The sequence below is a fragment of the Anser cygnoides genome, chromosome 18 (assembly GCF_040182565.1).
Source record: "Anser cygnoides isolate HZ-2024a breed goose chromosome 18, Taihu_goose_T2T_genome, whole genome shotgun sequence".
Taxonomy (NCBI): Eukaryota; Metazoa; Chordata; class Aves; order Anseriformes; family Anatidae; genus Anser; species Anser cygnoides.
Genome location: NC_089890.1, coordinates 6,929,539 through 6,942,293, shown reverse-complemented (window position 1 = coordinate 6,942,293; position 12,755 = coordinate 6,929,539). Strand labels below are relative to the sequence as shown.

General features: G+C 46.5%; 1 protein-coding gene across 2 annotated transcripts; it reads left to right on the top strand.

Annotated features, from left to right (window-relative positions):
- Nucleotides 1-154: 154 nt before the first annotated feature.
- GUSB (glucuronidase beta) lies at nt 155-12,437 on the top strand. Of its 2 annotated transcripts, XM_048067968.2 has the most exons (12): nt 155-417; nt 1,971-2,153; nt 2,621-2,802; nt 3,297-3,439; nt 3,949-4,136; nt 5,036-5,188; nt 5,999-6,177; nt 6,573-6,719; nt 7,877-7,961; nt 9,486-9,662; nt 10,582-10,717; nt 11,984-12,437. In XM_048067968.2, the coding sequence occupies exons 1-12, from the start codon at nt 181-183 to the stop codon at nt 12,136-12,138; spliced, it is 1,965 nt and encodes a 654-aa protein (XP_047923925.1). In that variant the 5' UTR covers nt 155-180; the 3' UTR covers nt 12,139-12,437. The 2 variants fall into 2 exon arrangements, with proteins under 2 accessions (XP_047923925.1, XP_013045291.1); XM_013189837.3 differs by lacking the exons at nt 155-417; nt 1,971-2,153; nt 3,297-3,439.
- The last annotated feature ends 318 nt before the right edge of the window (nt 12,438-12,755 follow it).

Sequence of the window (12,755 nt, the reverse complement as noted above, 5' to 3'; positions counted from 1 at the left end):
CCTCAGGTGCCGCCGGGTGACCAGCGCTCCCCGACAGCTTCAGCACCTCCCACTTCAGCAAGCCACTGTGGGAAAAATAAATAAATAAAAAGGAGAACGAATAAATAAATGACAGACACAGAGCCACCCACCTCCCGGGCAGCCCCGGCCCCCCCCCCTCGGGCACTGCCCACAACCAAAATGGCGGCGGCGGCGCCGGGCGGCGCGGCGGGGCTGTGCCGCCTGCTCTTACCGCTGCTGGCGGCGGTAACGGCGGCCGGGGGGTCCCGGGGGGCGACGGGCGGCATGCTGTACCCCCGGGAGAGCCCCTCCCGAGAGCTGAAGGAGCTCGGCGGCGTCTGGAGCTTCCGCGCCGACTTCTCGCCGGGCAGGGCCGCCGGCTTCGAGCAGCGCTGGTACCGCCGACCGCTGAGGGAGGTATGGCGGGGGCGTGAGGGGGGTGGGCGGGGAGCCCCTTATCCGCTTATCCCCTGCCCCGGGCACCGTCGCCCCGTTTTGCTGCGATTTGCTGCTTCTCCTCCCCGTGCGGGGGTGCTGGGTGCCGGGTGCTCCACACACGAGGAGCTCTCACACAGCGCTCCCCTGCGCCCTGCAGAGCCAAACTGCCGAAAATGTGCCCGGTCAGTGCGCCCTTCAGCCCCTGTCCCACATGGAGGCACGCTGGGACTTCGGTGTGTTGTTAAATTCGCCCCTGTCCCGCTCCGATGGAAGCTTGGGATGAAATTCACCCCCTTCCCGCTCTGATGGAAGTTGTGGGTTCTGTGCGTGCAAATGTTTGGGTTCTTCTTTAGCCCTTTGGCTGCTTTTTTTTGCCTAATTCTGGAAGGAGAGGGGAGACGTGACCCTGTGCTGCTAGATGTGTGGTGAAAGGAGACAGCCAGAGGAGAGGGGTCCTGCACAACACCCCCACGAACAGGGCCAAGGGGTGTACACCTACCCTACTTTAGGGTCAGAGAATCTCCTTGAAGGAGACGTACATTATGGCCATCCCAGCCAGAGGTTATCCTGCATCAGATGCTACAAAATCCACCTCACCATCCAAGTTTTTTATTCCTGCTAGGATTTTCTGATGTCTACTAAGGGGGTGTGTTTCTCTGCAGTGCCGGTGCAGTTCGGTGCTGAGTCAGCCCCGCACATGATGCTCGTCCCTGGGCAACCAGACCTTCCTCGTTCCACTCGTCGTGGAAAAGCTCGTTTAGGAAAGGAAAAGCTCGTTTAGGAAAGGGGAAGCTCCCCAGCTGCGTGCTGCTGCAGTGCTCGTTTCTGCAACATCACGAGCACAGCAGGTGCTAAAAATGAACAGCTCTATTGTGTAATAGAATCCGGTTACCAAAAAGTTAAATGCATTACAACACTATGCTGCCTTCCTGTAATCCTTATGTTAATAATAAGCAAGCGAATTATCACTATGGTAATTCTAAGGAATCTATGTTGCTTTTAGGGAGTGAGAAAGGCTGTTCTCAGCCTAAGGATGTTCAAACAGTCTCCATAGTCCTTCCCTGGGGACACTGTCCCAAAACATGCCCAGCTTCTGCCACCATTCTGCCACAGCTCATAGCCCGATGAGCAGCACCCTGCACCAGTGAGCTGGTGCCACAGCGCCCGCACTGCGCAGCAAAGGCTGGAGCTGTGCAAGAGAAACTACATTTTGTCGGGCTGAACGTCCACCTGGGCATTTCCCCCCTACCCTTCTGATAGTGCCAAAGCTATTAATGAAAGCATTTCCCTGTTACAAACCAGGAGGGGAAAAGATAGGAGCAGCTTCATCCTGTAGGAACAGGGCATAGTATGAAGTGGGACTTGTATAGGACCTGTGACAGACCACGTTAGTTTCTAAACAGGTTTTTCCAGATATTTCCACTTCCAAAAGGCATTTTATTTTCTGAGGCTGTCAGGTTGGATGGCCAGGACAGTAGAATTTCTTTTTTTAAATGATTTGTTCTCCCCCTTTTCTGTACAATTCCTGCCAGACTGGTCCTGTGATTGACATGCCCGTGCCTGCCAGCTTCAACGATATCACTCAAGACCCCAACTTGGAGAACTACATCGGCTGGGTTTGGTATGAGAAGGAGGTGCTGCTTCCTCAGCGCTGGCTTCAGGACGACCTCAGGGTGGTGCTCCGGTTTGGGAGCGCCCATTACTACTCCGTTGTGGTACGTTGCACGGGTAATTGTGCATATGTTTCCGAGATCGTGTTGAGCTAAAATCTGTCCCATGGCTTGTTCAGTGAACAGGTTTCTGCCAAGGTTTTTATGTCAGTTTGTGATTTTCTTAACTCTTGATTATCTTCTGCCATCCAAGAACTTGGCTGTGCTTCCCAGCTCTCTCTTCTCTGATCTTCCAGTAACAGGTCTAGTAACTAAAGCATTTCCTTGCTGCAGGCCTGGAAGGGACAAAATGCCGATTTTCCCAAAACAGAGTCTCTCAGTGACTCTTGCAGACTTAGCTCCCAGTAAAGAAGGGATGCTAGATTGAGCTTGCAAGGAATAAGAGCCCAGAAGAAGGTCCGTTACTCCTGGGAATCCAACTGCCTGTCGCTGTACTCCTTCCCTTCTCACTGCTAAACTTGCCACAAAAACCTAACCTGACCGCTCGGGCTCATGGCTGTCTTCTGTTGCAGTGGGTCAATGGAGTGCAGGTTGTGGAGCATGAAGGTGGCCACCTTCCTTTTGAAGCAGATATAAGCAGCATCGTCCAGGGCAGCCCGCAGATTCCCTGCCGCATCACTGTTGCACTGAATAACACACTGACACCCCACACTCTGCCTCCGGGGTCAATTGAGTACATGAATGACCGAACAAGGTGAGTTGCTAAAGTGCTGCGTTGCAGAGGTTAACTCAGGGATGAGAGAATGGGAATTTATTCAGCTGCTGGTTCTAAGGCCCTCCACACAACCTACAAAAGAATGGGTTGTACGTAGACCAAAACTCATCAGTCAAGCAATGAGAAGTTTAAGCTTCAGTGTTATGAGATTTACACTGAACTACTCCGTCTGTTTTATACACAGGGAACTGAGATTAAGTGATTATCCAAGCTGAATCAATGGCAGATTTGAGAAGCTTCAATTCAGCTGGAAGTGCAAGTACCTGCTATCCTGAAGGATCAAACCTATTCAGTGCAGTAGATGTTTGTTAACTGGTAATCCCCTTCAGCATAGCATCAGTAACAGTACTAAAATACAGATCCAGCCTGTTGTAAAGACTATTTTACTAGCACTTTGCTAGCATCCATATGCTGCCTTCAGTTCTTGTCTAATGAAACATAATGCGGCCATTTTTCCTGTCTTGCTCACTCAGGTATCCCAAGAACTATTTTGTACAGAACATCAGGTTTGATTTCTTTAATTATGCTGGAATCCATCGCCCGGTTGTGCTTTACACCACTCCTTCTGTCTACATAGATGATATTACTGTGACAACTACTTCATCAGAGAGTGTTGGTAGGTTCAGAACAATTACAGCAGCTACCTCAGGCTCCAAATGGAGATGACAAGGGCAGTAGAGAAAATAACCTGCAAGCGTCCAATTGAATATCTTTCATAGTGACTTTCTTTTTAACCTCAGCTGGTCTATTGCACAGCTCAGCAGTTTCAGGAATATAAAAATTTCAAAAGCAGTAAGAAAAAACAAGTACTTGCAAGACATTACCTTTAAAATGAAGGGACAATCAGTTGTTTTTAGAAGTTGAATTTCTTGGTAGGGGCATTCTTCCTGCCACCTAAAGCACAATTATCTCTAAGTAACAAAACTGTGATACACAAATCTTCCTGGAAACTTCCAGACCTGAGGACAGACATGTCATGCTTCTTACAATTTGTGCTACTCTGTTGTTGTTCTGCATCTCCCTGGCTTTTTAATGCTGCTGTACGTGAAAGCCTTCCAGTGTTTTACGCATGTATTTTTCCTTTCATGCCAGTCTCTGATTGTCTTTTGTTGTCCTCTGAACTAGCAAAGGTGCAATATCAGGTATCAGTAGTCGGCAGCACGCTCTATTCCTTGTCCCTGAGTTTACGTGACCAAGAGGGAAGAGTGGTTGCTACAGGCGATGGACCAGCTGGAGAGTTAAAAGTCCCGAATCCAAATCTTTGGTGGCCTTATCTGATGCATGAGAACCCTGGATACCGCTACTTTTTAGAGGTAACAATGCCATCTCTTCCCTTCTGCCTGCATTTCCTCTCACTGTATAATAGCATTAAGGAACTGCCACATGGCCCATCTTCCTTACTCTTCTGGATCCTGTTTACATCACAAGAATGGCATTGCTAATCATGCTGTAATCAAATCAACCTTTGCCAGCTTCCTTGATGCCGAATGGAAAGGTCAGTCAGTGAGAAGAGGGGGGCATGCCACACTCAGATGCTTGCCTCTCACATGGATGGCCTGATCCACCTCCTGCAAAATGACTGTTTGAAACAATATAGGGGAGGAGATATCATATAAACTGAGAGGTTGCTGACCTCTTTCACATGCTTTCCTTTGCAATGAGCTTTCTTCACACTCTGCCGGACAAGAATTCAACAGAAAGAGCCTGGCAGACCCTGTGCAAGTCCAGGGGAAGTAGTGATGTTGAGATGCACAAATGAGGGCAGATAAGCTGCTGTGAGTTTCCAGAGGCTCAGAATCATTTCTTTTGTGAGCAGACATTTCAGTCATTGCTTGGTATCAAGGTGCAGAGGAGAAGAGGCATACTGCTGCCTTGTCAGGGCAATGAAACAGCTGGATGAGTAAGGAAAAAAGAAGCTTTTGGGGAAAATGTGCCCTAGAAGGGTCATTCAGGCCTCATTCATCATCCTTCAGTTTCCTCAGCTTGGTTTCCTCAGCTTGGATTTCTCTTTTCTGTTTAGTCAGATCTTGCTTCCTTCCTGAAGAGCTACACAGGGATCACAAAAGGTAGATGAAGCAGTGGTGAGGAACAGGCAGCGAGGAAGGGCGGGGGAGTGGATGGGAGGTCAAGATAGCCCCTACACGTGAGGGGAAGGAGAGAGGATCCTTGTGAAGCCCAGCACCTCATGTGTGTCTTCGCCTTGGGACTCCAGGTGAAAATGCAGGCGCAGGCAAATGAGGCACTGCTGGAGGACATATACACGCTCCCGGTCGGCATCCGCACTGTCCATGTCACCAGCACGCAGTTCCTCATCAATGGCAAGCCCTTCTACTTCCACGGGGTCAACAAGCACGAGGATGCGGATGTAAGTGCGCGGCACCCACCGGGGCACCTACTGGCACCATGCTCGGTGCTGCCAAGGCAATGCCTACTCTCACCTCCCCTCTCTGCCCAAAGGGGCTGATTCCTCACACCCTTCTCCCAGGCTGGGAGGTGCCGGGGGTAAGGATCTGTGCTGCCTTTATTATTATTTTTAATAATAAGGGACACCATGCCCAGACCTGCCACAGTCATAACGCCCTTCTCAGGGTGCACGGCGAGCCCAGGCTGTGTTGGCAGAGGATCTAAACGACCTCCTGGCCACCACTACCAGTCAGAAATAGCAACTTCATCGGTTTCCCTCCCCAAGAAATGAGAGGGGGCAAAGTCTCCTGCGGGAAGGTTTGAGCCGCGGGGCTGCGAGGCGCGGCCCGGCCACAGGGAGGCCCCACAGCCCCTCCAGAGGCTCCGTCCCTGCCCGTGCCGCTCACCTCAGGGCCAGTCCAGCCCTGAACCTGCTCCTTCAGGGCCTCTCCTCACTACCCGGGGCCTTTCAGCCCTGCCCTGCCTCATGGAGAACCCCTGTGGAGGGAGAGGGTGGCCTGGCAGGGCGCCTCCCAAAATGGCGGGTGGCTGCAGTGCAGGTTCTCACTTGAGGCTGCTTCTCCAAGCACCCTGGGTCTTGGTGGCTGTGCATGGCGTTGTGCTCAGAAACAAATACTGTGTGGAGAGGTCTTGTGGGAAGCTAGAGGCAGTGCGTGGGGCTGGAAATGCTCTGGGAGCGAGCAGGAAGGAGGGCTGCCCAGCGGAGGTGTGAGGAGAAGCAGGGAGAAGCCATTCCTGTCTTCCCCCTCAGATCCGTGGCAAAGGCCTCGACTGGGCCCTGATCGTGAAGGACTTCAACCTGCTCCGCTGGCTAGGGGCAAACTCCTTCCGCACCAGCCACTACCCCTATGCTGAGGAGATCATGGACCTGTGCGATGCCTATGGCATCGTGGTGATCGACGAGTGCCCGGGAGTGGGGATTAAAATGCCGTAAGTGCATGAAAGACCCTTCCCCATGTTTCTTTCTTATCCTTATTGCAAGCTTCCCCCTCCTGTCCTGCAACTTGTAACTCCCTGATAATGAAAGTACTTTGCTCTATTTAGAAATCAGCCCGTTGCATTTTGAAGCTTCCCCCAATGCCACGTGTGACCAGTGAGGTTTGGCAACCAGAGGGCGTTTTGCCACATGGGCATTGCGTCCTCAGATCTGGCTTGATTAACGAGTCCAAATCACGGCCCTGAACTGTGCAGCAGGCTTTGGGGAAATAGGGCAGAAGCTGTATTTGGTTTCGAGACTCAGCTGTGCTCACACACCCCCGAGTTATCAGACAGACAGGCAAACAGGATGGCTTTTGTATCCTCACCTGGCCTTGTTTCCTTTTCAGTGAGAGCTTTGGGAACAAGTCACTGCAGCATCATCTTGTTGTGATGGAGGAGCTGATCCGCAGGGATAAGAACAGGCCGTCAGTTGTGATGTGGTCAGTAGCCAACGAGCCGGCATCAGAGCTGTCCCCAGCAGCTTACTACTTCAAGTAAGTGCTTGCACACAGGGCTGAGATTTGAACCTTGGCAAGTGATACACCTTCATGCTTTGGGACGGTATAGAGAAGTAATAAAGAAAAGGCCATCAGTTTTTAGGAACCCTGAGACTGTACTGACAGATGCAAACTAAAAGCGTAACTGCCGCATACGTTGAACCGATGTCCAGAACCAAATAATGGTCTCAGCCTGTTGTTTCTGAATCAGTAAACCTCTGCAAAATTACCAGAAGTCCATTTGGTCTGAGCATCTCTTCTGAGTTAAGGGTCAAGCAGGCCTGATGGGAATGGGTCATTCCTTAGTCCTACCTAAGGAAGACAAATGCTAAATTCTCTAAGTCTGAGAATTACAGTAAAGTTATAAAATATTTGGCATTTAATTCTGTAGATGAATTTCTTTAGCTAGTGCTAGTTATTTGTTCTGCAGGTGTTAGTGACACCCCACTTCGAAGTCACTGCTTTGAGTCCCTACAGACTCCTTGGTTTTATCTTTAAAAAGATTTAAGCTTTGGATAGTCAAGAGTAATTTCTGTAATTGGGTAGCAGACTGTCATTGGTAGCTCTAGGTTCATTAAGAGAGAGCTGTGAATTTTCATTCCTCGGAATGGTCCAGCACCCTCCTGCAATGCAGAGGTAGCAGCAGAGTTTGACCTTCCCATTCTTTGTCTCATTTAGAGTTTCCTAACAGCAGCCGACCTGCTTTGCCTGCTGTAGCATAGGGCTAGGGCCTAGTGTTTTTTGGAGAAACATCCCCAGAATTGTTCTGAAGCTTCCCATCACCCTTCTCACATCTTTTTGGTCCCTTCTCCAACATTCAAGCTCCTGGCCCCAACAGACAAGTTAACTTGCCTGTGTTTGGTTTACTTCCACTCTGCTCATTTCCATGTGGGATAACACTAACTTTGTGACAGATAAAGGCCTCTGCCATATTTATACTCTACAGGACTGGCTAGAATTGCAGGCACATTGTAGCAGCTAATCATTCAGTGTCCTGCACTATTTACTTAAAAATACTCTGCCTGCTAAATTGAAAGAAGCTCCCTATGTCTGAGGAGGGTAAAAAGACAGGGAGCTCGGGAAGGTGAGGTTGTGCTTGGCCACATTGCTTCTCCATGCTGTTGTTGAACTCTTGTTTTATTGTTTACAAACAGGACATTGATAGCTCACACTAAAGCTCTCGATCCCACCAGACCTGTAACCTTTGTGTCCGATACCAACTATGCTGTTGATCGTGGTGTAAGTTGATTTCTAGCATTTTTAATTCATACATTAAATTTCTTATCAGTTGCTTTATGGTCCTTTCCCTCACCTTGCCAAATGCTCTAATGATATTTAAGGAAAGGCAGAAGAAAACTTACATTTTAGTTCCTAGTATAAAGCACCATACACCATCATTGTAGGCAGCCAAAAAGTCTGTAAGAGAAAGGAGGAGTTATCCTGAGTCAAGTGCACAGGATCAGCCCCCTGGGTTCTGGTAACATGGTGATACTTTGCTATTCCTGTGATTATGTCTGTTAATGCTCAGGCTTTCCATTTGCAATTAGACCAAAGCTTAAACCTCTTAAAATGCTAAGAGCCTTTGTGGGAGTCTGAAGAAGGAAACTTTGCCTCAATTCCTGCTTTAAATGGCTCTAGCTCATCTTTGGCAGATGTCTGTTAATGTTGAATAATCTAAAAGCTCTTCCAGCCCAAGTTCAGCTTCATAATTGAAACCCTGGCGCTGTGTAATTAGATGAAAGGTACTTTCCTTGGCTGCCCGTGCTTCAAGCTGGCTGTAGCATGAATGAAGCATCTGTAGCACACACAAATTGGTCTCAGGGGCAGTTCCTATGTCACTTTTGATTTTTCAAAGTGGTTTTAATACTTTGTGTCACTAGTGTACAATAAACACTGTTAGCAGGTGAGTTTGTAGGTTCGGTAGATGTGATACTACCATCTGTCCCTGCTACAGGTTAGAGAATCATAGAAACATTTGAAGCTCTCCACCAGTCAGCAGGAATGACCTTCTGTACCTGAGGTCTCTGCCTCCCCACCCCAGGAAAAGATCGTGGGGGCCTTACTTTGGAAGGATCCTGCTCCTGGATACCGCTGTTACATCAGGCACGCACACAGACTATCTCAGCCCCACCACCAGGTTCTGACAAGCGTGAGGAAACACAGAAAAACAAAACCAAAGAATAGATCTCATACACTGCTGTGATATTAGAATTTTTTTTTTTATTACAAAACATGTTAAGAGAACATTGAACAAGTTACATACAACATCACTTTATCTTTAGGGGGCTTTGTGCCCTTTTATCATACTGCCCATGTGGTAGAAATGGCATATAACTTGCAGAATGCTTTTTTTTTTTTAGTATTGCACCATTGATGCACAAGTTTAGTTGCTAGTCAAAGTAACTGACTAATAACTTGACCATCACATTCCAATATTCGGTATGTCTACAAGTACCAGCAAGCCAGAGACATCTTCAAGACTCTAAAACTTCTAACAAACCTAAGGGTGAAATGGGTTGTTCTTGTTTAACTCTTTGCTGTGACTTAAGTCTGCAAGGAAACGCCAAATACACCATTGCCTTGTTAAATTTCTTTTTTCCCCTTCTGGGAAACATGTCATGTTGGGAGGGTCTCACGGATAGAACAGAAGGCATTATTCTACAGGTAACAAAACTGAATTCTATGAAACCAAGATTTAGTTTATGAATGAAGACTGCTTACACTGAGCTCTGTGACAAACCACTCCCACCTTATTTCTTGTAGGCTCCTTACGTGGATGTAATTTGTGTAAATAGCTACTTCTCTTGGTATCACGACCCAGGCCATCTGGAAGTTATTCCACTGCAACTCACAGCACAGTTTGAGAACTGGTATAAAACCTACCAAAAACCTATTATCCAGAGTGAATATGGAGCTGACTCAGTTCCTGGACTTCACAGCGTAAGTGTTGTAGATGCCTTAGTTGGAAGAATCACTGCTCTTCTTAAAGGGTCTCAGCAAAATCTAATTAGAAAGAATTGGTACCAACGAGCCTGACTACTTAATTTTGAGATGCATTAGGTAACAGTCCAAAAGACTCCAGGATTGTAATCCTGCTTCACTGAAATCAATGAGCTTTGCCACTGACTAACAAAGAGGTAAGATTCTACCTAACTTTTTAGTGGTTGGTAAGAAAAAAAAAACAATCAGTGAACATTTTGCATGGTGCTATTAAGTTCTCATTCACACGAGATAAGAATGCCAGTTTTGACTTCTAGAGCCAAAGCCATTCTCTCCTGAATTTTCTGCTAGGCAAGCAGTTTTCAACAGCGCTGACTGCTGGTATTAGCTCCACTCCATGTACGGAACAAGTAACACTTCTCTTTGGGTCCTAAGCTACAGTGTGTTTCCTTTTACAATTAATCATTCTGGCAATCGTGCTATCATTAATTGTCAATTTAAACTTATTCCATGTAAGCCTCTAAAAGAGGCATTCAGAAATCCGTACTTTGGCATTTGTAGAAAATTCCTAACTGGAAGATAGAACACCAGAGAGCGGACATTCATTTCATGACACCAGCCCACACAGAAGGGGATGCCACTCCCATCCTGATCACAAAGCACCATTACAAAGCAAAACCACAGATTTTCCCCAGCTGTCCCTTACATTTGTATTTGATGCATTTCCCTTTGCAATTTCAGTAATTGCTGATCTTCACTAAATAGCCATTGTAAATGCAGTGACAATGAAAAGACCAAGCACCTGTAAAGCTTGTCCTCAGGAAGCAGGTCTCCAGTAAAGCGGAAGTGAACAACATGGAGCCTTTGCTGAGATTAACTGTCACCTTCATTCAAGGCCATCTCTTTTTCCTGGCTGTAGGATCCACCTCTTATGTTCAGCGAGGAGTATCAGAAAGCTATGCTGAGAGAGTACCATTCTGTTTTTGACAAAAAGAGGAAAGAGTATGTGATTGGGGAGCTCATCTGGAACTTTGCTGATTTTATGACTAATCAAGGTAAGCTTATATTTATATCCTAGACAATTCTCCATCCTTCCTGCTAGTTTAAGCTGGTTTATGGCACACAGAAAGAATACTGTGCTGTAGGGTACGAAAAAGAGATCCTCTGCTTATGAAGACAGAACATGGCTGGTTTCTGTGACAAAGCCCAGCATAACTAGAACCAGGAGGGAAGGTCCTGCCTGCCCGTAATGCATCCTGTCTCTCCATCTCTCCCCAAGATGTTCCACCTGCAAAAATGCTAGCCAGAACACAGGACAGTGCTCTAGGGCAGAATGCAAGGGAAGCTTTTGAGTGAGCAGACGGATTATGTCTCTTGGCATTCCTCAGTTAGCTTTTAGGGAAGCATCTTGCTTCATATTTCATCTACAACTGCCCTTAATAATGGGGCACCTTAAGTAATGTATTATTAACTTGGTATTGAGGTTTAGCAGTGGAGGGCCAGATGCCACAATGGTAGACAATGGTCTACCTTGACACTTAATCCACAATTAATTAAAGGTAAGTGCATTTGCCAAGTATGGGGCACTACAGTGCAGACAATCACACAGCAATTAAACTATTACAACTCAGAAGGAGACCTATTAAGGAACCAGTTATACATATGCCACCTGCAGCAAGTTAGGGTGGTGAACAGTCAGTGTTTGTTTCAGGCAGAGAAACACCTTTAAGAATCATTTTTAGAGCACCAACATAGGTATTAAAAAGTTAAGTCATCACAGAAGCAGTCAGAAAAGTAATACAAGTTTCAAATAGGATGATGGAAAGATGTAGACAAGTTTAAGTATACATACGCAGTTCCAGTCTCTGTGTGTTGAAATCATTTTTTCTAGTTTCCTATCAAGGCTAAAATAGGCAAAAGGGATATGGACACCACTAAAGGATAGTACAGCAAAACAATTAGTAGTTGATGTCTTCACCATCAGGTTACAAGGTGGCACTAAGGGCAGAAGGAGCATCTACTGTAAATATAACACTGATCAAGTTATTGGGCATACCTGAATTAACTGTCATCGACTTCCAGTTGTAAACACAATGAACTGCAGCTCTATTGCTCAGTTTTATCAGTCGATCTTGCCAAGATCATGCAAATTATATTGCCAAGTTCCCCGTTGTACCTTGAACACAACGGTTCCCCGTTGTACAGGAAAAAAGTGCATAGGTCTCTTCCACCTAACCCGATTTAGTACATGCATTGGAACAATTTGCAATGGGAGATACAAGAGCATTTTGTATATACTTTGTTTTGTAACTTCTCTACAGGGACCACACGTGTTTTGGGGAACAAGAAAGGAATATTTACACGCCAGCGACAACCCAAGTCAGCTGCGTTTGTTCTGAGAGAGAGATACTGGAAGATTGCAAATGAATCAAGCTGTCTTCCTCCTATAATGAAATCACATATCCTCTTTCTATAATGAAATGAAAAGGTATAACAGCTGGGTACTATGCAGAACTTTTTCATTAAATTTCTGTTTAAATAACATTTACGCCTGACACAAGTCTTGCAAGTCTAATGCAATTTCTACTGCACCTGAAGTAGTTACTATGACACAAAGCAGATCAGAAACATCAGTTTTTCTATGCTTAGCCACATCTGTAGGCTTCCTGTTTCCAGGTAGCAAAATGAACATTCAGTTTCAAGGAGCTAAGTTAGAGAGATCCTAACTGAGGTATCTGTTTATAGCAAAAAATAAAAATAAAAACAGAAACCAATGCTGAAGACTTCAAAAATCCAAGCTACTCTAAATGAGCATCACATCCTTCCAATGCGAATGAGGTTTTCCAGTTATCGTCCCCTACCTGTTACTACTCAGATCACAGCGTATTGGCCACAGGATTACAGACAATTTATAAAACTTCTCGTATTTAAAGCTGGACAGAACACTTGTGGCTGGCTGAGAGATTCTGAGAGCTAACAGCGCTCAGGAAGGGTGTGAACCACTCCTGTCAGGCTACCCAACATACTCCGATACAGTATGGAATTCATACTATAGCAGCAAGGTGGAGCATGTTGGATAGGTCGGTACTACAT